At 42.3% G+C, this 27,156-nt stretch overlaps 1 protein-coding gene across 4 annotated transcripts in view; it reads right to left on the bottom strand.

Annotated features, from left to right (window-relative positions):
• Positions 1-27,156, bottom strand: part of APBA2 (amyloid beta precursor protein binding family A member 2) — a 284,562-nt gene that overhangs the window by 80,480 nt on the left and 176,926 nt on the right. For all 4 annotated transcript variants that reach the window (XM_029066265.2, XM_029066267.2, XM_039912036.1 and 1 more), the window contains 2 exons: positions 6,238-6,318; positions 5,711-5,747 (listed from right to left, as the gene is read on the bottom strand). In XM_029066265.2, the coding sequence (XP_028922098.1) occupies positions 5,711-5,747; positions 6,238-6,318 (118 nt within the window). The remainder of the gene's footprint in view (positions 1-5,710; positions 5,748-6,237; positions 6,319-27,156) is intronic.

Raw genomic sequence — 27,156 nt, 5'->3', positions numbered from 1 at the left:
CTGGAGACAGTCACGCAGCCGTGAAAAGCCTGGCCGATAATGAGCGGGGATGAAAGAGAAACAAAAAGAAGGGGGAAAGAGAGGGTGTGTGGGGGTGTGTATGTGTGTGTGAGAGAGAGAGAATGAGAGTTTGAAATAGAGAGAGAGGAAAGGGAGATCCACGCTTCCTTTCTTTTCCTCCCCTTTCTCCCCGAGTTTATTTGGAGGGAGATTTCGGATGAGAGCAGAAAGGAAGCCCTTTTTTGCAAACTATACGACAGACGGTTCCACGTTAAAGATGAGGCATGGCTTAGTGGATAGAGCATAACCTGGGAGTCAGAAGACCTGGGTTATAATTCCGGCTCCACCTCAAGTCTGCTGTGTGACCTTGGGCAAGTCAGTTAACTTCTCTGGGCCTCAGTCACCTCATCTGTAAAATGGGGATTAAGAGTGTGAGCCCCATGTGGGGCAGGGACTCTGTCCAACCTGATTAACTTGTATCTACCTCAAAGCCTGGAACAGTGCTTGGCACAGAGTAAGCGCTTAAAGTACCAATATTTTCCAGAGTCCCTCGAGGGAAAAAATGAATAGCACTCTCCATTTCATCAGTTGCCTTTGCCAATCGATCAAAATTACTTATGTGGAAACCGAACGGCATTTTACGAACCATTGCCTAGATGGGGAAGAGGAGGTGATGGCACAGGTATTTACCGAAATATCAGCTGAACAAGTATGAAAGTCTCCCCAGTGTGGTCCACTTCATCATGCCTTCACTCAGGCTGTTGCCCCAAATATGTCAATAATTAAATGCAAACATTTCTTCCAGTTTTGAAAATCAATGCTTCGAAGAATTTAATTTGAAACCATTTATAAAGGCTGGAAGGGACGTCCTCAGCTTACCTAGGCAAGCGTTCTGCATCAAATTATCCCCAGTGAATGGATTTCTGGTTGGGCATTCACTAATTTAATAGGGTCAGACAGTCCCTGTCCCACTTAGGGCTCACAGTCTTAATCCCCATTTTCCAGATGGGGTAACAGAGGCAGAGAGAAGTGACTTGCCCATGTCACAAAGCAGACAAATGGCAGAGCCAGGCTTTCAAACCCACGTCCTCTGACTCCCGGGCCCATGCTCTCTCCACTAGGACACGCTGCTTACGATTGTGCTTCTCTGAAAAGTGAGAGATAGAAAGACAACGAGAGGCAGTAAGAAGGTCTTCTGCATTGTGATTGTTCCTTTCTGAATCCAGGGTCATTTTTTATTCCAGGGTTAGCTTGGTTTGGGAGTAATATGGTATCTTAAAAGTATAATTAAAGGATCATCCGTGGAACTGAACTCCCTTGTCCTGGCAACTGACAGTTCCAAAAAAAAAAAATAAGCTCTTTGTTCACCACTTGAAGTAACCCAAAGTGGCAGCTGCTATTATCCTGAGAGTACAAAGAATAGACTGATCAAACGGAGAAGCAAAAATGAAGAAGTCTTATAAAACCACAGTAGAAAGCTGTCTGCAAAGTTTATTTTTATGAGAACTCTTTGGCCTTAGTCTAATGCAAGAGACTTCGAAATCTGTTCTAGAAAACACACCCACACCCAGCTTCACTAAACCTTATGCCCAACCAGAATCCAACTTAATGAATCACTGCAAGATAAAAGCAGCTGGGCCAAGCTAATTTTTCCAAAGGGTAGCGAGGATGCTAGAACAACATTTGTTAAAAATGGTATTGGTATGGGAAACAGCATGGCCTAGTGGCAAGAGCATGGGCTTGGTAGTCGGAGGTCATGGGTTCTAATCCCCACTCCTCCACTGCATTCATTCAATAGTATTTATTGAGCGCTTACTATGTGCAGAGCACTGTACTAAGCGCTTGGAACGGACAAATCGGTAACAGGTAGAGACGGTCCCTGCCCTTTGATGGGCTCCCAGTCTAATGGGGGGAAACAGACGGACAAAAACAATAGCAATAACTAGAGTCAAGGGGATGAACAACTCATTAGGGTGTGTGACCTTGGGCAAGTCACTTAACTGCTCTGTGCCTCGGTTACTTCATCTGTAAAATGGGAATTAATAGTGTGAGCCTCATGTGGAACAGGGACCTTGTCCAACTTGATTACCTTGTAGCTACCCCTGCACTTAGAACAGTGCTTGGCACATAGTAAGAGCTTAACAGATACCATAATTATTATTATTATTTAAGTGCTTCCTATGTGTCAAACACTGTTCTAAGCACTGGGGTAGGCACAAGGTAATTAGGTCAGACATAGTGAACTTCCAGACCGTTTCAGACACATATGACACTTCAAAAACACCTCCGCAACAATCTAACAGATTTGAAAGACCTTCTTTAAACAAGGCACCTTGATTCAGAAGGATGAACTTTCTTCTTTACGCTAACTAAAAATGCAAAAATCGAGGGGTTGTGACTCAAATTTTAAAATGGTTTTTAATTCTTGCTGGTGTTATGTAGTAGATCTGTGGAGTAAACCTCACCCCAGCAAACATACTTTTAAAAGTAGAGATTTACTAAATACGTAGCCTCGTACAGAACACTGCTACAGAGGACGATATAACTTAAATAACTAACACCCATTTCCGAACCATTTACAGAAGCTCTCACACTCAACGGTACCCGTTTCCAAGTTTCCTCTTCCCCTCCCCGAACGTATCTTCCCATCACATTCCCCTCACTGCTCTCCTAGAAAAGTTTTCCGTCCAAGCAGCACCCCTTCTTCCTCCTCAGAAGTTGGGTAGATTTGATTTACCTCACTTATGTTAGCAGATAATTGGCCATTTGGTTTAATGAAATGTATTTTGGCCATCACCTGGTGTGGGACGGGATCTCCTTGGGATTCATTATTGGTTCTGGTACTAAGCACAGAGTTATGTGGGCAGGCAGGCTGCCTATCCTGAAAGGCCAAAGTCTTCTGTGTACGTTCCACGGGCTTAGTACAGTGCTCTGCACATAGTAAGCACTCAGTAAATACGATTGAATGAAAGTGTTTATTTCTAAATGAAATAATCTACACTGGGAGAGTAAGACGACACCAGAAGACCACAGTGTGTGTTTGTCTTCCATTTTCATTAGTTGGTAAGGAAACAAATATCATGAAGGCCCAGGGGTGCTTCAGTATATTCAGCTCAGCAGGTATTGTCATCTACAGGAATGTAATCCATCCTGGCAGAAAAATGAATAGAATCTTTACCAGGGCACCAAAACTTTCATTCATTCATTCATTCATTCAATAGTATTTATTGAGCGCTTACTATGTGCAGAGCACTGTACCAAGCACTTGGAATGAACAAGTCGGCAACAGATAGAGACAGTCCCTGCCGTTTGACGGGCTTACAGTCTAATCGGGGGAGACGGACAGACGAGAACGATGGCAATAAATGGATAGAGCATGGACCTAGGTTCTAATCCTAGCTTCACCACCTGTCTGCTGTGTGATCTTGGACAAGTTGCTTAACTTCTCTGTGCCTCCGTTACCTCATCTGTAAAATGGGGATCGAGATAGGGATCCCTAAGAGGAACAGGGACAGTGTCCAACCTGATTATCTTGTATCTACCCCAGAGCTTAGTACAGTGCCAGGCACAAAGTAAGCGCTTAATTACCACAATTATTATTATTATTCCATGTAATTATAAGGGTGATAAACAATATTTGTCTTTCACTTGCCTGTCTGTGATCAACTTTGGCCAAACCCCCAGAAACCACCATACAAAAGTCCGTAAAATAGCATTAGAATATTGATAATGTATCTTTCAGAATTTAAAATGACTTTTATATGGCTTTCCTGAATCCTTAGCGAAAATAAACCGTACTACTTGTCCTCTGCATCGTAAAGTGAAGTGCCTTTTTCTTTAAAAGAAAAATCAAGTATTGATTTTAAAAAAACACACAAAACAAAGTTTAAGAGCCCAAAAAGGAGCAAGATGGAGCCAGGATGCAATTAGATAAGGCTTACACCCACTGTGATCCAAATTATCCCTACTCAATTAGTTGATCGCGCAGATGCATTTGATTTCATTAGGTCAAGCATCAGTGCTGGTGTTTGATACAATTAACTAAATAACAATTAAATGAGACAGTCTCGTAGGTTCCTTGGTAAATTGTAAGCAACGGTGAAGGGAACAGCTGCAATAATAGACCGTGGAGTGACAGACTAGCAATTCATTCATTCGGTCGTATTTATTGAGCGCTTACTGTGTGCAGAGCACTGTACGACCGCTTGGAAAGTACAATTCAGCAACAGAGAGAGAGGATTCCCGCCTGCACCGGCCTTCTATCGCAGCATTTATTAAATGGCTTCCACTGTTCTGAAAGCCGGTTTGTAGGGCTAAGATACCCTGTATCTACCCCAGTGCTTAGAACAGTGCTTTGTCCATAGTAAGCGCTTAACAAATACCAACACTATTATTAAGAAGGATACAGAGCCTAGTGGAAACAGCACAGGCCCGGAAGTCAGAAGACCTGAGTTCTAATCCCAGCCCTGCCCAGATCACTTAATCTAGATTGTAAACTCACTGCGTTCAGGGAATGTGTCTGTTAGATTTTACTCTCCTAGGCGTTTAGTAAAGTGCTCTGCACACGGTAAGTGCTCAGTAAATATGATTGACTGACTGATAGTTATTGGGGGATTATTGTGTGCAGAACATGGTACTAAGTGCTTGGGAAAATACAATTTCACGAGCAGCAGGGCCTAGAGGACAGAGCAAGAGCCTGGGAGTCAGAAGCACTAGGGTTGTAATTCCGGCTGTCACTTGTCTGTTGTGTGACCTTGAGCAACTCACTTAACTTCTCTGTACCTCAGTTTCCTCTTCTGTAAAATTGGGATTAAGACAGTGAACCCCATGTAGAACAAGGACTGTGTCCAACCTGATTAGCGTGTGTCTACCACAGTACTTAACACAGTGCCTGGCACATAGCGCTTAACAACTACCATTAAAAAACAAACAAAAACAAAAAAACCAAACACCCCTCCCTCTTAGACCTGCTCTCACCGGTTCTCCCTCCCTCATGGACTGTGAGCACCATGTGGAACAGGGACTGTATTTAATCTGATTATTTTGTACCTAACCCTAGTGCTTAGCACAGTGATTGGCACAACGTAAGCGATTAAATAGCACGGTTATTATTGTTATTATTACATAGTCATTCTGACAGGTGCTTTTTGTCCCTTGCAAGGGGAGAGGACACATAAAGTAAAGAAAGGTCAGAAGCAGGGCATAATGGATAGAGCACAGGCCTGGGAATCAGAAGGTCATGGATTCTAATCCTGACTCTGCTACTTGTCTGCTGTGTGACTGTGGGCAAGTCACACCTCATCTGCAAAATGGGGATTAAGACCCTGGGCCTAGCGTGGGATGGTGACTGTGTCCACCTCATTCATTCATTCATTCAATTATATTTATTAAGTGCTTACTGTGTGCAGAGCACCGTACTAAGTGCTTGGAAAGTACAATTCGGCCACAAATAGAGACAATCCCATCCCAGTACTTAGAACAGTACCTGGCACATCAAATTCTCAGGCACTTCTCCACTTCTATACTGCACCGGGCAAGCCACTCTTTTCAAATCACCCCAGCATCTCAAGTGACAGAAAGGTAGATTGAAGAACACTTTTTAGGGTTAGGCAACATTTTAGTTCCACTTCCTTTTAACCCTATCATTTTAAAGAATGATCTTGTAAAATACTAAACCCCAAGGAGGCAATACAAAGAGAATCTCACTTACCTGCAACAAAACTTGGAAAGGAAGCCACCTTCTTTGTCTGGAGTTAATATAAAAAGAAATAGAGAAAAAGAACTTTTTTAAAAAAAAGCACAAAGTCCATTTCAAATCTTGTAAAATCATTATTGGGAAATGACCACTGTAAAGTAAAACTTGAGTGTTTAAGGAATAAATAGAAAATATAGTTTGTTTGAAAATCACAGTTGCATGTATCAGCTAGGCTCAATTTTAGGCCCATGTTACGTTGATTCCTGAATTAAATTTGAAATTTGAACAACTTAAAACTCGAAATCTAAAATATAAACAAACTTAAAATTGAACATTCACTAAATGTAAGAGGAAGCTTTGGTAGACATGACTCTATTTGTGTATTTTTCCTTCAAACTATCTCCTCATTTGTTTTAATGCATGCAATACTTTAAAGTCTGAAAAACATAGTTTTTTATTTCATTTTAAGATCTGCCATCTTCATATGTACACACTGAGCTGTTGATGCAAACCATGATCGATAATTCTATCCACAAAATTACCTCTGTTAAATTGTTATTGTCCACAGGTCCATTCAGATCCGAGCGTTGCTGTTTCCTTGGCTGCTCTGAACCGTTGCAAACCTATAAACAGTACATGAAATTGCATTTTACTCAATTTTTTTTAAACGTCCAGATCCACTGTTGAAGTAGAAGAGAGATGAAACAAAGGTTTTGGTTTTTTTTAATGGTATTTGTTTAGTGCTATGCGTCAGGCGCCGTTCTAAGCTCTGGGGTAGATACAACCAGAAGCAGCGTGGCTCAGTGTAAAGAGCCCAGGCTTGGGAGGCAGAGGTTTGGGTTCTAATCCCGGCTCTGCCGCTTGCCAGCTGTGTGACTTTGGGCCAGCCACTTACTTCATCTGTAAAATGAGGATTAAAACAGTGAGCCCCACGTGGGGACAACCTGATCACCTTGTATCCCCCAGCGCTTAGAACAGTGCTTGAACACATAGTAAGCGCTTAATACCACCATTTATTATTTATTTATTTACAAGCTGCGGTAAATGAAGACTGAAAAAAAGCCTCTGAGGAGTTCATCATTCTTCCATTAAGGAAAGCATTCTTTCATCGTCCTTCCTTAACCTGAGAGGATTCACCTTGTTTTCTTTTTTTTTTAATGGTATTTGTTAAACACTTACTATGTGCCAGACACTGTACTAAGAGCTGGGGTAGATATAAGCTAATTAGGTAGGACACAGTCCATGTCCTACATGGGGTTCACAGTCTTAATCCCTGTTTTTCAGAGGAGGTAACTGAAGCATAGAGAAGTGACTTGCCCATGATCACACAGCAGACAAGTGGCAGAGCCGGGATTAATAATAATAATAATAATGTTGGTCTTTGTTAAGCGCTTATTATGTGCAGAGCACTGTTCTAAGCGCTGGGGTAGATACAGGGTAATCAGGTTGTCCCACGTGGGGCTCGCAGTCTTAATCCCCATTTGACACATGAGGTAACTGAGGCATAGAGAAGTGAAGTGACTTGCCCACAGTCCCATAGCTGACAAGTGGCAGAGCCGGCATTCGAACCCCTGATCTCTGATTCCCAGGCCTGTGTTCTTTCCAATAGGCCGTGAGTTCTTCAGGGGACAGGAGGAAAGCTGAGGTTCCAGTATCTCAATCCTGCCGACCAGAGAGGTCACTTTTTGGTCCTCCCTAATACCCAGGGAAATCTGCAGATATCGCACACGCCCCCTTGCCTCTTACCACATAGTAAATGCCCCGGAAGGACTTGAGAATTTCTAGCTGATAACTGTCCCCACCTCTGAGGATGGCTTGCCACTTTTATAGTCCACAAGGATCAGATCAGCCTTTTAGAGGCTCATCTCGAAAGTGTCCCAGCTTGTTTCACAGGGTGAAATGCTGCTGCTGGAATTAAAAACTCTGACCAGAATTTTCCAAGCTGATGTTTGGATGACTCCACTGCTGCAGTGAGTTAAGCTGCAGTTCACCCAGAAGGAGTTGGGATAGGATGGGATACAGTGAGACCTTTGCTTGGTTACCCAGATGATAAACTAAGTTCATTCATTCATTCAATAGTATTTAGTCAGCTGTGTGACTGTGGGCAAGTCACTTAACTTCTCTGTGCCTCAGTTACCTCATCTGCAAAATGGGGATTAAGACTGTGAGCCTCACGTACAACCTGATTACAGTGTATTACCCCGGCGTTTAGAATAGGGCTCTGCACATAGTAAGCGCTTAAATACCAACATTATTATTACTTTTACCATGTGCAGAACACTGGACTAAGCGTTTGGAATGTACAATTCGGCAACAGATAGAGACAATCCCTGCCCAATGACGGGCTCCCAGTCTAATCGGGGGAGACAGATGGACAAAAACAAGACAATTTAGTAGCAATAAATAGAATCAAGGGAATGTACACCTCATTAACCAAATAAATAGGGTAATAAAAATATATACAAATGAGCATAGTACTGAGGCGGGAGGGAGGGAGAGGGGGAGGAGCAGAGGGAAAGGGGTGAAAGGGGGCTTAGTAAAATCTGGGCAGTCACTGGTTTGAAACAAAGTATGTAAATATGGTGAAAACAATTCCTTTACACGCCTGGAAATGGACATCATCGACATATATTTATTTTAAAAGTTGTGGAATAGAGTGACAACTGTTTCAATCAGAGAAGATTATTTGACTGTAAGGAAAATATATAAATCGGAGTAAATTGTTCTAAGCTTTTTTATGGTGTTTAAGCACTTACTACATGTTTAATACTAAGCCCTGGAGTAGATAGAAGACAATCAAGTTGGGCACAGTCCATGTCCCACCTGGGGCTCGCAGTATTAATTTCTCTTGTACAGTTGAAGGAACTGAGGCTCAGGGAAGTTAAGCCATACAGCAGCCAAGTGTCAGAGTGAGGATTAGAACCCAGGTTCTTCTGACTTCCAGGCCTGTGCTTCATCCCCCCAAGCCACACTGATTCTCGCTGATTCCAGGTGGTGAAATTGCCACAAGATAATCAATAATTTTTAAAGGTCCAAGTCGAATCATTGAGACCATTTCAGTCCAGTCAAATCCAAAGACACACCAATTCCCTTGGCCTACTGGGCTCAGAATACAGAGCACTCTATCATAAACAAGACCGGTTTCAAGGCCTACCCACTTAAAGATTCCTTTAGAACATATATATAAATTCAAAATCTGACAAACAACGATTCCCCTGAGACTGATGCCCTATTGCATACTTTGTTCATACTTTGGAGATATCAAACTGATGACTTTATCTTTCAGGAGACCTGTGGTTGGTTTAATTTCTGAATGATTTATAACCACAATTTCATAAACTGCCCGCTTTGAGCAGGAACCTCGGGGCTATTCCATACATTTAAAATTGATCATTTCACATGTTTACATAGGATTCACTGCACCAACCCTCAAGGTGATAAAATAAACATATAAATCAACATGATTCTATTTCATGTTTATCCTCGGGAAACCAACACTTTATTCTTGTTCCACTGGTGTCTTTAAATAAATTGCAGCATTCTAAATCGATGAGAGTTGGATGGGGTTGCTAAGATTGGAAGATAGAATTCAAAGTGACTTTGGAGGACTAGAAAAATAGGTCTACTAAAACCAGAAGGACTTCAACAAAGTCTGTAAGCTCATTAGGATAAGGAACACATCGGCTAATTTTGTTGTACTGTACTCTCTCAAGCACTTAGTACAGTGCTCTGCATATAGTAACTGCTCGATAAACACCATTGATTGATTAGCGGCAAAATAACAAACCTTAAAGATTCGGGATGGAGTAAGATTGACTAGTGACAAGTATAACAGAAAAGGATGAGGGATTCTAAATGACCATTAAGTAATTAATTATGGTATTTGTTAAGCACTGACTATGGGTCAAGCACTGTTCTGAGCACTAGGGTAGATAGAAATTAATCAGGTTAGACACAGCCTCTGTCTCACAGTCTAAGTTTGAGGGAGAACAAGTATTGAATCCCCATTTTATTAATAATGATAATAATTATCCACCACCCTACTATGAGCTGGGATACAAGTAAATCAGTTTGGACACAGTCCCTGGCCCACACGGGACTCAACGTTTCAATTCCATTTTGCGGACGAAGCAAATGAGGCACCGAGAAGTGAAATGACGTGCCCACTGGCAGACAACAAGCCATTGGCAGAGCAAGGATTAGAACTCGGGTCCTCTGACTCCCAGGCCCACGCTCCTTCCAGTAGGCCAGGCTGCTTCCTGAACCACAATATGACATAGCGGTGGCACTGGGATGCATTAGCAGTAATATGAAATGAAGGAGTTTGGAGTTCTTCTTTTACCACTTCTCTACCATGATCAGAGTATGTGTATATATGTACACATTTATAATTTTGATTCCTTTTATTTGTATTAATGATACGTCTATATATCTATAATTCTGTTTATTTATAATGATGCTACTGATGCCTCTTTACTTCTTTTGATGTCTGTCTCCCCCCTTTTAGACTGTGAGCCCGTTGTGGGCAGGGACTGCTTCTATCTGTAGCTGGATTGTACTTCCCAAGAGCTTAGTACAGTGCTCTGCACACAGTAAGTGCTCAATAAAGAGAGGCAGCGGGGCTTAGTGGAAAGAGCATGGGTTTGGGAGTCAGAGGTCGTGGGTTCTAATCCCGGCTCCGCCACTTCTCTGCTGTGTGACCTTGGGCAAGTCACTTCACTTCTCTGTGCCTCAGTTACCTCATCTAAAAAATGGGGATTAAGACTGTGAGCCCCACAGAGACAACCTGATTACCTTGTATCTTCCCCAGTGCTTAGAACAGCGCTAGGCATATAGTAAGTGCTTAACAAATGCCATCATCATCATTATTATTAAATACGATTGATTGAATGAATCAGAGAATTGCTTCTTCAGATAGCAAATTCATCGACTACTTTAGGAACCCCAGTTTGTTCATTAGATTTTATGCTAGTGGTCTCTTGTGCCTCCAAACTGAAGCCCTCTATTCTCCACCCTGTCCATTATCAATACCGGCATTTTTCCTTGCAATTAACTTTTCAGAGTTCTATATTCTCCACAGTGGAAAAAGTCAACATTTAAGTAGAGTTTTAAAACACCCAGGTGCAACACAATTTATTCTTTTTGGGTGAAGCAGGTGGCCAAATAGGCTAACTTGTAGGTATAATCAATCAATCAGTGATATTTATTGAATACTTATTGGGTGCACAGTACTGTATCTAAGTGGTTGGGAGAATACAATATAAGAGAGTTGGTAGACACATTCTCCTCCCACAGCAAGCTTAATCCTTCATTTAATAGCAACATTTCATAAGACCAAGCATTCATTCAGAGAACCCTAATTCTCCTTTTGAAATATTAATGAGGCGAATACACAAGGCTGATGCTTGGAAGTGGAAAGCCAAATGCTAGAACAATATTAAAATTCAATTTTCAGAAAAAATTTCATACTTTGACTCTCTATTGCTATATACCTGGCATTATTCCTAGTACTGAGATTATATTTCTAGGTTTCTTGTCTCCTAATATTATAAGGATCTCTCACTCCATGTCAATATTATTACAAATAAACAATATAATAAATCAAATTCAGTGGGCTTTCTTAAGCTAATAAATCTCTAAAGTAAAGTACTACTAGTCTGAGTTTTCATGGCTGAAGTTTAACAAGGGCTCAGGATTGAGTCCAAGGAATTAGTTGTTCTTGATCTCCTGAAGAAAAGAGAGTTCCCAGAAATCATAAATATTAAGATGTATTTGTCTTTGGCTTAACTATCAGTCAAAAAGTATATGGATGGAATCCACCATTACATGGTAAATACTATAAATATATATTTTATGTGTATGCATGTGTATATAAAACACTGAACATGGAGCAAATTGGGATATGCACAATGAACCATAAGAACAGAACTTCATTAGCTATTATTATTGCGTCGAACGGGAAAAATACCATCCTATCTTCCTTCCATCCACATTTTCCTCCCTCTCCATTCATTCAAAAAGGCATTAGAGTATTAGCAATATCAATAAGAGGTTTTCCCTCCCACTAGAGATAACAACTAGATTAGACTGTAAGCCCGTCAAACGGCAGGGACCGTCTCTATCTGTTGCCGACTTGTTCATTCCAAGCGCTTAGTACAGTGCTCTGCACATAGTAAGCGCTCCATAAATACTATTGAATGAATGAACTAGATGTTTCTGGACTTCTATTTTTCTTCCTCCTATCATTTCTTCCCAAAAAACATTTTGGAACATTTTTATTTCTCTTTGCAACACTCAAATCCAAAGCATGCATGGATAGAAAATGTGCTATCATTTGTTTCTGCATTTCATCAGTCCACTAAGACCAGAAAAAATCCTCCTTCCTTTCCCCCGCCTACTTAAACCCCAAGCCCTTGGGTCTCATCAACTCTCTTCAGGACCCCACCGATCCCTGGAAAGAAAGCAAGAAATCATAAACATTGGTAATAATAATTGTGGCATTTGTTTTGAACACATACTCTGTGCCAAGCACTGTACTAGCGCCGGGGCAGATACAAGATAATCAGGTCCCGCTTGGGGCTCACGGACTAAGTAGAAAGGAAGAACAGGTAATGAATCCCCATTTTGCAGATGAGGGAACTGAGGCAAAAAAAGGTTAAATGATTTGCCCAAGGTCTTACAGCAGGCACATAGGGGAGCCGAGATTAGAAGCCCGGTCTTCTGACTCCTCGAAAGAGGAGGATATATGGGATATAATGCCTGATTGAACCTGGTAAATACCTGGAATGTGGATTTTTCTTAGGTGCTTACTGTTTTTCCACCATCCAAATCATTTTCTTAAAAGTCAGGGTTAAATCTCAAAGCACATTAAAGCTTAATTCTGTTACACATATGTAGGCAGTAGAAAATGTTAGGAAAAAAATGTACATCCATTTACCAGTTAATTCTAATTCTTAAGTGACTCAGGTCCATTTGTGTGATGAAGTGACATTACCTTCTCCCCTTCTAGGCTATAAACTCATTATGGACAGGGAAGAGGGTACGAATTCTGGCTCTGCCACTTGTCTGCTATGTGGCCCTGGCAAAGTCACTTCACTTGTTTGCCTCAGTTACTTTCATTCATTCATCCAATAGTATTTATTGAGCGCTTACTCTGTGCAGAGCACTGTACTGAGCGCTTGGAATGTACAAATCGGTAACAGAGACGGTCCCTGCCGTTTGACGGGCTTACGGTCTAATCGGGGAGACGGACAGACAAGAACAATAGCAATAAATAGAATCAAGGGGATGAACATCTCATTAAAACAATAGCAAATAAACAGTATCATCTGAAAAAGTGGGGATTGAAACTGTGAACCCTATGTGGGACAGGGACTGTGTCCAACTCACTTCGCTTGTATCCACCCCAGCACTTAATAGACTACATGGCACAGAGTAAGTGCTCAGTGGAAAGAGCCCGGGCTTGGGAGTCAGAGGTCATGGGTTCGAATCCCGGCTCTGCCGCTTGTCAGCTGTGTGACTGTGGGCAAGTCACTTACCTTCTCGGTACCTCAGTTACCTCATCTGTAAAATGGGGATTAACTGTGAGCCTCATGTGGAACGACCTGATGATCCTGTATCTACCCCAGCGTTTAGAACAGTGGTCTGCACATAGTAAGTGCTTAACAAATACCAACATCATTAACAAATACCATTATTATTATTATGTCTGCTAACTCTGTTGTACTGTACTCTTCCAAGTACTTAAAACAGCATTCTACACGTAATAAGTGCTCAATAAATACCATTGATTGATTGATCTACACTTATCAATAGCATCAGCAAGCATTTTGAAATGTGATAAATGGAAAACTTGGTCATTTTTAAATGTCATAAACAATTCCCCCCTCCTCCCCACCCCCCTAGGAGTTCCCTTATTCCCACTCTCTAAAGAATCTGAAGTTTTCTCAGGTAATTGGCATCATGGGCAATTTGGTTTTCTGTTGTATCCACCCCAGAATTTAGTACTGTGCTTAGCACATATTAAACCTTTAGCAAGTATCATAATTATTATTCTTATCACCTCATGTGTCATCTTTATTTCTGCTCTAAATTAAAGAAATCACCTCAAAAGCAAGATTTGGATATTGTCTAATTAGTGGTTAGCACTAGAATCTGAGACCTTAAATTATGCAACTATACCAAGAGGTCATTGTTATGTTAAATGAGAAGCAGCATGACCTGGAGGATAAAGCTAGAGGATAAAGCACTGTCTGGGAGCCAGAGGACGTGGGTTCTAATCCCGCCTCTGCCATTTGCTTGCTGTGTGACCCTGGGCAATCACTTAACTTCTCTCTGCCTCGGTTTCCTCAACCACGAAGTGGGGATTCAATATCTATTCTTCCTCCTACTTGCTGGTGATTCCTATGTGGGACAGGAACTGTATCTGGGCTGATTAACTTGTATCTACCCCAGAGCTTAGAACAGTGCTTGACACACAGTGAGTAACAAATGACAAAAAAAATGTGTTGTTCTAGCTATCTGTATCAGTTGGAAATATCTTTTATATGAACACTTGTGAAACAAATGTTGTTGTAAATGAACCATAATGATAAAGGTTATGATAATGGTAAAGCGAATCCCAAATTTTGAAAAAAAAAATCAATTTCTAGTCAATTAAAAAAATTAAAATTCCCCCAAATTACCCTTTTATAAATATGCAAACATCATACCCTAAACATAACCTGAGGGAAACAAAAATGGTGCCTGAACCAACCAAGCATCAGGAACTCATGAAGGGGCTTCTTTCACCAGTCAGGCTGCATAATAGGTTTGCAAGTTGCTAATCTAGAATTCTTCTAAAACACAATAGGCTTTGAGAAAAACTTCCTCATTTAGATTCTTCATAAACACTGGTCAACAACCTTCCCTTCGCGCTCCCTCCTATGACTGAACTCGGGGGCAATCTGAATGGGATCCCTGGAGTTTGGGGGTGGAAGGGAGAGAGCTGTGTTTCTGTCCTTCTAAGCCTGGCACACTTTCAGTACCCTTTAAAGTCTGATAATAAACTGCAAACAAGTGGGAGAGAAAGCCAAAAATATTATTTTCTCCTGTACCCTTTTTCTCCTGCTTCTCCACGGAATAACCTGGAGCTATTTTTCTTGCTGGGACCAGGAAAGGAAGAGAGCAGATAATAAACTGTAAACAAGTGGGAGGAATAGCAGAAAATATTATTTTCTCTTGCTTCCCTGAAAATCTCCACAAAAATCTCCTCCTCTCCCTGTCCACCTTCCCTCCTCCCCCTACTCTGTCTCCTCTTCTCTAACAAGTCTGAAATCAGTTTTAGTAAACTTGTAAAAGGGAATGGCTGCTTTAATAATCTGCCTCTAAAATCTTTGGGGAATTTGCCAAACATGAGGATCTCTGCCCATAAATTCTGATGGTGCCATCAGAAAAAAATTAGGAAAAGATTGGTGCCAGACATCTCAGTTTCACTCATCAGAGAAGACAAGGAACACCTGCCCTCCAAACAAGCAGTAAGAAGGCAGATAGAGAAGCGGCATGGCCAGTGGATAGAGGATGGGCCTGGAAGTCAGAAGGACCTGGGTTCTAATCGCAGGTCTGCCATGAGTCTGCTGCATGACCTTGAGCAAGTCACTGAACTTCTCTGGGCCTCAGTTATCTTATCTGTAAAGTGGGAATTAAGATTGTGAGCCCTATGTGAGACAGGGACTGTGACCAACTTAATTAGCTTTATCTACCCCACTGCTTAGAACAGTGCCCAATAATGTTGGTATTTGTTAAGCGCTTACTATGTGCCGAGCACTGTTCTAAGCGCTGGGGTAGACACAGGGGAATCAGGGTGTCCCACGTGGGGCTCACAGTCTGCACCCCCATTTTACAGATGAGGTAACTGAGGCACCGAGAAGTTAAGTGACTTGCCCAAAGTCACACAGCTGACAAGTGACCGAGCCGGTATTCGAACCCATGACCTCTGACTCCAAAGCCCGTGCTCTTTCCACTGAGCCACACTGCTTCTCTATTAGATAGATAGTACGTGCTTAACAAATACCATAAAAAAAGTCTATCCCAGAAATAAAGTAGCCTCTAGAATCTCTATCAGCCTCCTCACTGACTTCCCTATCTCCAGTCTCTCAATCATATTTACTGAGTGCTTACTCTGTGCAGAGCACTGTACCAACGGTATATAACAGAATTGGTCGATTTGTTCCCTGCCCACAAGAAGTTTACGGGAAACAGTCTAGTTTACGGTGCTCACCGGTCTATACTTCTCTGTGCTACCTAGATTGTTTTAGAAGCATGGCTCTGCACAAGTCTCCCCTCTACACGATAACTCCCATCGTCACCCATTCCTCTCCGCATCAAGGACAATCTCCAAATTATAGGCTTCACAACATTCAATCAGTCGCTTCTCCCTCCCACACCCCAGCTGGCTCACTTCACTCCTCGCCAGCCAACCTACACTCTTGTGCCTTCTTCTCGTGCTTCCCGCCACCATTTTCTTGCTCACGCCCTCCTTTCCGCCTGGAACTCTCTCCCTCTTTCCATCCACCCGACTGCTGCTCTCCCCCTCTTCGAAGCCCTTCAGAAACCACAACTCCTCCAGGGGGTCTTCCTTGTTTCATTTCTCATCTCTCCACCTTCAGTCCCTCTAGATTATCAGCTCCTTGTCAGTAGAGAATATGTCAACCGACTCTGTTACACTGTGCTCTTCCAAGCGCTTGGTATATTGCTCTGCACACTAGAAGTGCTCAATAAACATGATTGATTCCACCCAACTTCCAGTACAGCACTCCTCTTCCACCTACACACTTGGGTGCTTAGTCTACATCACAGAATTTACGTGCAAATCATCTCTTCTCTATTGCTTCCTTCTATCTGTAATTTCTTTTAGAGCCTGACTCCTTTTGTTAGCCTGCAAGATCAAAGGCAGGGATCACGAGTACTAATTCTAGTGTACTCTCTCCAGTTTTTAGTACTCTCGCAAGCTCTGCACACATGTTCAATAAACATCGACTGATGGAAGGCAAGGGGTCCCCAAAACAGGGTTCCTTTAGTCTCTCAAGCCCAGCCCCAAACTCCAACCAGAAGGTTTGGGAGGTCCATTTTCAAATTGGTCTAATGTGAGAAAATTACTTTTATTATCGTGGCTTCTGACCATTGATGCAACAAACAGCGCCTTGTACTGCCTTGGGGATATTTTCAGAGATACTCCCCCGCTTCATCTATAATAGCATATTTCCCCACTATATCAGAGAAATAAAGTCTTCATTGGCATGATCTTATCATTCAATGCAAATTCCAAGTTATTTTTATTTCAACTCTTATTAATTACATTCTTTTGCCAAAGTGTATTTTAGGAATCAATTGCCTTTGTTGCAATCTAAATGCTTTGCGAAGAGCTGTGTGATTGTTTGCTTTCCTACATTTAACACATTTTGTGGGAACATGCCGTGTATAAAATTAGGCATCAGTAATTCTCGTGCAAAGCACTGTGGCCCTCTCTAGCTGAATTTTTATTTCCAATTATCAACCATATTTATTGAACACTTACTCTGTGCACTGTACTAAGCACTTACGAGAGTAAATAGAACAGAGGTGGTAGACTCATTCCCTATGCACAAGGAATTTACAGTCTTGAGAGACACTAAAATGAATTACAGATATGTACATAAGTACTGAGGGGCTGAGGATGGAGTGAATAAATGGTACAAATCGAAGTGTAAGGGTGATCCGGAAAGAACAGGGAGGAGGGCAAATGAGGGTTTAGTTTGAGAACGACTCTTGGAGGTGATGGGTTTTGAATAAGGGGCTGAAGGAGGGGAGAGTGACGAGCTGTTGGATATTAAGAGGGAGGGAGTTCCAGGCCGGAGGCAGGGAGTTGGTCAGGAGGCAGTGGTGAAATACATGAGATGGAGGTACAGTGAGTAGGGAGTGTGCTTTTGTAGAAGGAAATAAGTGAGGTAAGGAGGGGAAAGGTGACTGAGTGTTTTAAATCTAATGGTGAGGAGTTTCTGTTTGATATGCAGGTGGATGGAGGTTCTTGAGGAGTTGGGAAAACATGGACTGAAATTTTTTTTCAGAAAAATGATCTGGGCAGGAGAGTGAAGTATGCAAGTGAGGAGAGTGGCCGGGATGTCTGCAAAGAGGCTGATGCAGTTGTTGTCAAGGTGGGATAGGATACGTGCTAGGATTGTTGTAGTGTACTCTCTAAAATGCTTCATACGGTGCTCTGCTCACAGTCAATGCTCAATAAGTACAGTTGCACTGTTCTCTATACACTATACAGCTTAGTGCAGTGCTTGGCACATAGTAAGCGCTTAACAAATAGAATAATTATTATTATAATAAATACGATTGATTGATCAACAAGGTAGCAGTTTGGATGGAGAGGAAAGGGTAAATTTTAGCAGTGTTGTGAAGGTAGAAGCGACAAGATTTGGTGACAGGTTGAATATGTGGGTTGAATGAGAGAAATAAGTTGAGGATAATGCCAAGATCACGGGCTTGTAAAACAGGGAGAAGGGTGTTGCCATCTACAGTTACGGCACAGTCAGGGGAGGACGGGGTGTGGTGGAAAGATAAGGAATTCTGTTTTGGACAGGTTAAAGGCAAGGTGTCAACGAGATAGCCAAGTAGAGATGTCCTAAAGACAAGAGGAAATGCGAGAGTGTACAGAAGAGACGGATCAGGTTGGGGATGTAGAACTGGAAATCTTCGGGATAGAGATGGAAGTTGAAGCCAAGAGAACGAATGAGTCCTTCAAGCCATCTACATGAATGAGTGTAGATGGAGAAGAGAAGGGGACAAGAACTGAACCTTAAAGGACTCCCATAGATGACGGGTGGGAGGCAGAGGAGGAGCCCATGAAACAAACTGAGAATGAGTAGCCAGAGAAACAGAAGAACCGGGAAAGGACAGTATTGCTGAAGCCAAGGTTGATAACGTATCTGGAAGAAAGGGGTGGTTGACTGTGTTGAAGACTACCGGGAGGTTGAGGAGAATTAAGATGGAGTAGAGTGGCCTTTCAACCTCCTCGCTGAGCCTGGCATCCTATGAAACCCCAGTCTACCATGTCAACCATTTAATGCAATTTTACCAGCTCATTTAATAAAATAAATTATTTTCCTGTGAGAACCAGAATATTTGACAAATACAATCGTACACAAACCATAGCAGCCTTGAGAAGGTGACTCATCACTCAAGTGATTAGAGGGGAATGAGGGGACACTTTCGATTGGTCCATGGACAACCGCTACCAAAATGACTGGACATACTGTCTGTTCAATCCTGGGCCCACTCTTGGATTGTAAACTACCAGAAAGCTCATCGATGACAGAGATCCAACATTCGTGTCCCCAGGGCAGAACAACACAAGGATGCAATCTCTGAGTCCCCAGGGCAGAACAGCACAAGGATGCAATCTCTGAATCACGTTCATCTCTCGGGCTAGAACTAAGAGGCCTTCCATAGCTAGGTCTTCATTTCCCCTTCTCCCACTCCCATGTCATCCTTGAACTTAGATTTTCACCCTTTATTTTGTCTTTCCCCAGCCCCACAAAACCTATGTGCATATATGCGATTCATTTATTTACACTGTCAGTCTCCCCCTCTAGACTGTAGGCTGACGGTGGACAGGGAACGTTTCTACCAACTCTGTAATATCGTACTCTCCCAAGCGCTCACTACGGTGCTCTGCACACAGTAAGCACTCAATAAATACAGTTGATGGATTGATTGGTAGGACAACTAAAAAAGCCATATGATTTTTTCTGTACAGACATCGAGGGGTTTATGAGAAGAGTAGACTTGAAGGTGAAGCCAGGATATTTTATTGCTGAAGCAGGAGTTATCGATTCAGTGACAAGCCTGTCCCTATAGACTATCCATTATACCGAGTGATTGACATGGATTAAATTATTACAGCTAATGGACGCTGATGCAGATGGAAAGACTGTAGCAGCTGGTTACCTTTATTGGCAAACTGCTGTGAGAAAATCTTCAGCATACTTTGACCAAATAGGAAAATTTTTTCCATAACAGAGCCCGTTTTCAGGCATCATACGATGCTTTCATAAATATTATTGAGCTCTGTCTCAATCCAGTCTTACTTTGATAACTTTCATCAGAGATTTATCATAGAAACAGCATGGCCTGGCAGAAACAGCATGGCCTAGTAGAAAAAGCATGGGCCTGGGAGTCCGAGGACCTGGGTTCTAATCCTCTGCCTCATGCCTGCTGGATGACCTTAGACATTCATTCATTTACTATTTATTAAGAGCTTACTTTGTGCAAAGCACTGTGTTAAGCACTTGGGAGAGTACAACAATAAACAGACACATTCCCAGCCCACAACGAGCTTTCAGTCTAGATGCCAAGTCATTTCACTTCTCTGTGCCTCAGTTACTTTATCTGTTAAATGAGGATTTAATCCTACTCCTTCCTATTTAGACTGTGAGCCCAATGTGGAACAGGGACTGTGTCCAACCTGCTTATCTTGTATCTGACCCAGGATTTAGAACAATGCTTGGCACATAGTAAGCACTTAAATACCATAATTATCATCATCATTATTATTATATGTGGTGGAGAAAAATCTCCTGGGTACTGTGCCACTAGAGCCCACAAAGGTCAGTTCTCCAGGAGCAGCAGCAGGGCTGGATACGGTCAGAAAATTCTGAAGTCTGAAATGTGCAATTACTTGAGAAGCACTGTGGCCTTGTGAAAATAATAATAATAATGGTATTTGTTAAGTGCTATGTGCCAAGCACTGTTCTAAGCACTGGAGTAGATACAGGATATTCAGATTGTCCCGCATGGGACTCCCAGTCTTAATCCCCATTTTATAGATGAGGTAACTGAGGCCCAGAGAAGTTAAGTGACTTGCCCAAAACCACACAGCTGAAAAGTAGAGGAGCCGGAATTGGAACCCATGACCTCTGACACCCAAGCCCTTGCTCTTTCCACTAAGCCCCGCTGCTTCTCCAAAAGAACACGGACCTTTGAATCAGAGGACCTGGATTCTAATCTCAGCTCCTCCACTGACCCATTGAGAGACCTTGGGCAAATCACTTAAGTTCTCTGTGCTTCAGTTCCCTTATCTGTAAAATGGGGATTCAATACCCGTTCTCTCTCCTCCTTGGAACAAGAGTCCCACATGGGACAGGAGCTAGGTCCAACCTGATTATTTTCTATGTACCCCAGCGTTTAGTACAGTGCCTGACATATTGTAAGCACACCACAAGTACCATTAAAAAAAATACATATGAGGGAAGAGGGAGAGGAAAGAGGATGCCTTCACATATCACTGATTGCTGCCAAGAGCAAAGAGCCTCATCTCAGAAACTCCTTTCATTTCACTATCCATCCCGGCACTGAACTTGTGATGTATCCAGAAGCTGCCGTGAAGGAAATTCAGCAACTCCAGGCCTGGTTTCCTGGCACACCTGAGTGACAGCAGATGGCCATGAATTCAAAATTTGAATTAATTTGGGATCTAGATCACTATATATTTTTTAATGGTATTTGTTCAGCACTTACTATGTGCCAAGCACTGTACTAAGCACTGGGGCAGATACAAGCTAATCAGGTTGGACACAATCCCTGTCCTATATGGGGCTCACAATCTTAAACCCCATTTTACAGATGAAGAAACTGAAGTACATAGCAGGTAAGTGACTTTCTAAGGTCTCACAGCAGATAAGTGGTGGAGCTAGAATTAGAATTCAGGTCCTTCTGACTCCCAGGCCCAGGCTTTATCCACTAGGCCAATATCTACTCTATTTTACTGTTGCAACTCACTTGTACCCAGATTCTATTTCCCCATCCTCCATAAATAATAAAGGTGGGGCATGGGAGGGTGGATTGATGGAAGGGTGGGGAAAAAAATCTTGTTCTTGAAACGAGGCCTCTAATGAATTTGTTGTTCTTCAAAAAATAGCTCTGGTCTTTGTTTAGCACTTATTATGGGCCAAGAACTGTAGTAACTGCTGGAGTAGAGACCAGATCATTGGGTTGGACACAGTCCCTGTCCCACATGGGGTTTGCAGTCTAGGTAGAAAGGAGGAAAAATATTACACCCTCATTTCACTGATGAGGAAACTGAGGCACAGAAAAGTTCAAGTGACTCAACCACGGTCAAACACGACACACAGCAGGCATCTGGCAGAGCCAGATTATAACCTGTCTTCTGATTCCCACGCTTTTGCTTTTTCTACTAGTCCACGCTGCATCTCACTGCTTAATTGATACAACCAAATGGGTTCATTAGATAAGTTAAGTGTGCAGGCTGGGTTGTAGTAGGAGATCAGTAAGGTAAGAATGAAGGGGGCAAGGTGATTGTGTTTCTTTTCAAGTCGAATGGTAAGGAGCTTCTGTTTGACGTGGAGGTGGATAAGCAACCCCTGGAGGTCCTTGAGGAGGGGGTAACATGGACTGAATGGTTCTGTAGAAAAACGATCCCGGCAGCTGAGTGAAGTGTGGACTGGAGGGGGAAGAGACAGGAGGCAGGGAGGTCAGCAGGGATACTGAAGCGGTAATCAGGGTGGGATGGGTTAAGTGCTTGGTAGAACCTGGTAGAAGTTTGGATGGAGAGAGAAGGGTGAATTTTAGTGCTGTTGTGAAGGTTGACGCAACAGGATTTGGTGACAGATTGAATATGTGGGTTGAAAGAGAGAGATGAGTCAAGGATGACACCAGGGTTACAAGCTGCGAGACAGGGAGGATGATGGTGCTGGCTATAGTGATGGGAAAGTCAACGGAAGGACAGGGTTTGGGTGGGAAGATGAGGAGTTCTGTTTAGGAGGTTAAGTTTGAGGTGTTGGAGGGACATCCAAACAGAGATGTCCTGAAGGAAAGAAGAAATGCAAGCCTGTAGAGAAGGAGAGAGATCATGGCTGGAGATAGAGATTTGGAATCATTGCCATAGAGATGGTAGTTGAAGTCATGGGAATAAATGAATTCTCCAAGGGAGTGGGTGGAGATGGAGTACAGAAGGGGATCATCTACAGACTGAAAGCTCATCTCTAGACTGCAAGCTCATTGTGTGCAGAGAATATGTCTGTTTACTGTTGCATAGTACTCTCCCGAGCACATAGCACAGTGCTCTGCACACTCTACGCACTCAATAAATACGACTGAATACGATCGAATGAAATTTCTTCTTTCATTTTTACACAGTTTTTACCGAAAAGGACAGGGTCAGTGATAAATTAGCCAACTGCTTTTCAAGAACTGGGATTTTATGGGAGAGAGATATTTTGGAGTCCGATATGGTTAGCCGTGAGCAGGGAATGTGTCTATTTGTTGTAATGTACTCCCCCAAATGCTTAGTATAGTGCTCCGCACAAGGCAAGGGCTCCATAAATATGATTGAGTGAATCTGAGAGGAGAGATGGTCTCTCTTGCTCTTTTTCCAAAACTATCCTGGGGGATTAGAAAAAAAATCTCTCTCTGCAGAGTTACAGTCAATTGGTGAGCTCAGATTTAGTTTCACATGTTTTTTTCTGCATGGCAGAGAACAGCTAAAATCCAATATAAAATCCTTAGCTTAACTAGATTTTAAAGGCAAAGTCAGCAGTCCAGGAATTAAGCTAAATAAACTTCCAAGTGACAATAAAGGTCACCGCTTGTAACGTGTCATCCAATCATAAATGGCCCCATAAAAAATGAATAAAGCCATTTGAGCTGACTTAGCACCTTGGGACCATGTAATAAAAGTTGGCAACTCATCCAGACACAGTGAGGTATTTAAAACTCCTAAATCCTGCTTTGCTGCATTTCATTTTATTTTCCATGACTTGATTCCTGGGGCTAATCACCACCAAAGGAGAAAAGTGATTTCTCAGCATCATATTTGCTTTTTGTCTCTGTAATTGTCTTCATGAGAGGAAAAGAGTTTCAAAGAACTTGACAGCTGAAGAAGGGTTCTAGCCTTCAAACAAGATTAACATAAAAGTAGTGGTGCCAATCATCAGATCCCCTCCCTCCCCCCACCCCGAAAGATTGTAAAATCCTTGATGGCAGGAGAAGGGCCTACTTACTCTATTTTACTCTTCCAAGCGCTTAAATACGGTCCTCTGTGATCGTGCAATCGTATTTATTGAGTGCTTACTGCATTGAGTAAGCACTCAATAGATACCACTGGCTGATTGATGGTGATGGGCAGAGGTCACATTTTCCATCTGATACTCCATAAAAAGAGTTTTGGAACGTGGTAAGTGCTTACTATTTGCCAAGCACTGTACAACTAAATAGGTTCATTTTCCTGGGATTCCCAAGAAAGAGAATTGGTCATGGTATATGGATTTGCATGAGGGTGGCCCAGATAGTTTTTTTTCCTTTTTTTTTTTTTTCCTTTTTCTTCTTATGGTACTTCTTAAGGGCTTGCTTTGTGCCGGGCACTGAACTGAGCGTTGGGGTAGATATGAGCCAATCAGGTTGGACACAGTCCCCGTCAGTCAGTCAATCGTATTTATTGAGCGTTTACTGTGTGCGTACCACTCTACTAAGCCCTTGGGCGAGTACAATACAACAATTAACAGACGTAGTCCTTGCCCACAATGAGCCCACAGTCTGTACAACAAGTTTACAGTCCCACATGGCGACTCACAGTCTTAATCCCCATGTTACAGAGGAGGTAACAGGCACAGAGAAGTTAAGTGACTTGCCCACAGTCACACAGCTGACAAGAACTGGGATTCGAACCCATGACCTCTGATTCCCAAGCCCGCGCTCTTTCCACTGAGCCACGCTGCTTCCCTCAACTAAGCATCTGGGAGACTACAGTAATAAACGGACCCATTCACCGCCCTCAGTGAGCTTACAGACTAGAGAGGGAAGCTTCCAGTCTAGAGGTAGAAACGTCTATCGGTTCTGTTGTACTGGACTCTCCCAAACGCTTACTACAGTGCTCTGCACACAGAAAGTGCTCAATAAATAACAAGGACGATGATGATTCATGGTTAATCGGAAAGAAAGGAATGAGGTCTTCTTCCTATAAACTCTAATTCTCTCAGAATCTCTATTCTGTTCCTCCTGCTTCCATTTAGCTTCAGTCGTTCTACTTCTATATCAGAACTGCCCTGCCCCACCTGGAGCAGAAGTCATTTCATTTGCAAATAAAACCCGATGCATGTTTAATAGAAATGACAATAAGTTATGTCGCTTCTCATGTTGTGTCCAAGGCTATTTATCACCTAGATGCTTTTAGCTTTTTTATTAAGTTGGGTAAGGCTTATTGATTTTTCTATTTTCTCTTGTCAGAAGGTTCTTGCAGAAAACCACTGACTCAGCCAGTTTGCCACAAGAACTGTTTTCCTGCAGGAGAAACGGTGAAGATCGTGAACATTCAAGGCGCAGATTTTATTTGGTGCTAATGGACGACTGCATTCTTTTGTGGTAGTAAGATTTAAAGTTATTCATCATTCTCCCAGCAAGGAATGAGAAGCAGCGTGGCTTAGTGGAAAGAGAACGAGCTTGGGAGTCAGAGGTCATGGGTTCTAATTCTGCCTCCGCCACATGTCAGCTGTGTGACCTTGGGCAATCACTTAACTTTTCTGGGCCTCAGTTACCTCATCTGTAAAATGGGGATGAAGACTGTGAGCCCCAAGTGGGACAACCTCATTACCTTGCCCCAGCGCTTAGAGCAGTGCTTGTCACATAGTAAGTGCTTAACAAATATCAACATTATTATTCTCTGTGCCTCAGTTACCTCATCTGTAAAATGGGGATTATGACTGTGAACGCCAAGTGGGACAACCTGATTATCATGTAACTACTCTAAGTGCTTAGAACAGTGCTTGGCACCTAGTAAGCACTTAACAAATACCATCATTATTTATTATTATTATTATTATGATGATTTACCCTTGTAACTTTTTCTGTGCCCATCTCAATCAACTGTACAAAGTAGTTTGGTCTAAAGAGCAACTATAAAGTAAATCCCAGGTATTTTTATAGACCAGTGATGCCGTGGCCTTGTGGAAAGAGCATGGGCCTGGGAGTCAGAGGACCCGGGTTCTAATCCCATCTTCTATCTTTTGTGTGTCCCTGGGCAAGTCACTTCACTTCTCTGTGCCTCAGGTCCCTCGTCTGCCTAATGGAAGTTCGATGCCTGTTCTCCCCACCGCTGACACTGTGAATTCATTCAATAGTATTTACTGAGCGCTTACTATGTGCAGAGCACTGTACTAAGTGCTTGGAATGTACAATTCGGCAACAAATAGAGACAATCCCTGCCCAGTGATGGGCTCACAGTCTAATCGGGGGAGACAGACAGCAAAGCAACCCCACATGGGACTTGATTATCTTGTAGGTACCCCAGTGTTGTGTACAATGCTTGGCACAAAATGAGCATTTAAGAACTAGCACTACTATTATTATTATTGTTGTGACACAAAATTTAGACTATTGGGTTGTATTTCCATAGATGCTATCAATCAATCGTACCTACTGAACACTTACTATGTTCAAAGCACTGAACGAAGATCTTGAGAGATTACAATACAACAGAATTAGAGTTCATGTTCCCTGCCCATAATGATGAGTTTACAATCTAGAGGGACTGTATCTTATTATGCGCCAGCCACAGTACTAGGCATGGATCATGTTAGAAAGCAAAACCATTTCAATGATCTAATGCAAATACTGCGCTATATCACTGGTGCGACTCTGTGGAAGTTGCTTTAGATTCCATTTGTGTGGCTTTTGAACATTTTTTAATTGAAGCCTATTTGAGCCCAGAGTGCACGGCACTACATTATAAGCTCTGCAGAGGTGATGACTTTCTATTAGCAACTCCACAGGCTATGGGGTATTCCCTTTGGTGACTGACAGATGGCAAGGGGAGGTATGTGGGGTTGGAGGAAAAAAAATCAAGTTGCAAGCCCACCCTGATTCACTAGGGAGCAATTCATTTTTACCAGTTAGGTGGACTTCCCTGAATAAACTCCTTTGATTTGCTCCAACACTGGTGCAAATACACTCAATTTTAAGTGGCCGACAAAAATCATTCTGAATCCCGAGCCTCTTTTACATGACCAGAGATGAAAATGAAATATGAGACCTGAACAGACTCTGAGAGCAACCGATACTTTCAAAGAAATCCATCAGCTGAAATGGACTACTAAATTCATTTTAATACCATTTTCATTAAAGAGAGATAGAGGAGTGTTCAGCGTTGTGCTTTTTTCCATTTGCCGTCTGAAAGGCATCTGCAGTGGCGCATATGGCCCTATCCATTTTTTTTCCCCTTCAAACCTTATAGGATTTTTTGTATTTTGGCAATTCATCATAGCTAAAGCGTTAACGATGGGCACCTGCTTCACTCAATGTGCTGCTGATTTCCCTTAGGAACAGCAAGTGCAAGACATATCGGCATTATCCGGTGCCTACTGTCTGTTCTGGATGGGATTTTTATTTTTTATTATTTTTTTTTTATGAAGATGCGGCACGTGCTCCCA

Source organism: Ornithorhynchus anatinus, chromosome 5 (genome assembly GCF_004115215.2).
Source record: "Ornithorhynchus anatinus isolate Pmale09 chromosome 5, mOrnAna1.pri.v4, whole genome shotgun sequence".
NCBI lineage: Eukaryota > Metazoa > Chordata > Mammalia > Monotremata > Ornithorhynchidae > Ornithorhynchus > Ornithorhynchus anatinus.
The sequence above is the reverse complement of the archived record's forward strand: the minus strand, read 5'-3'. Positions and strand labels throughout refer to the sequence as shown.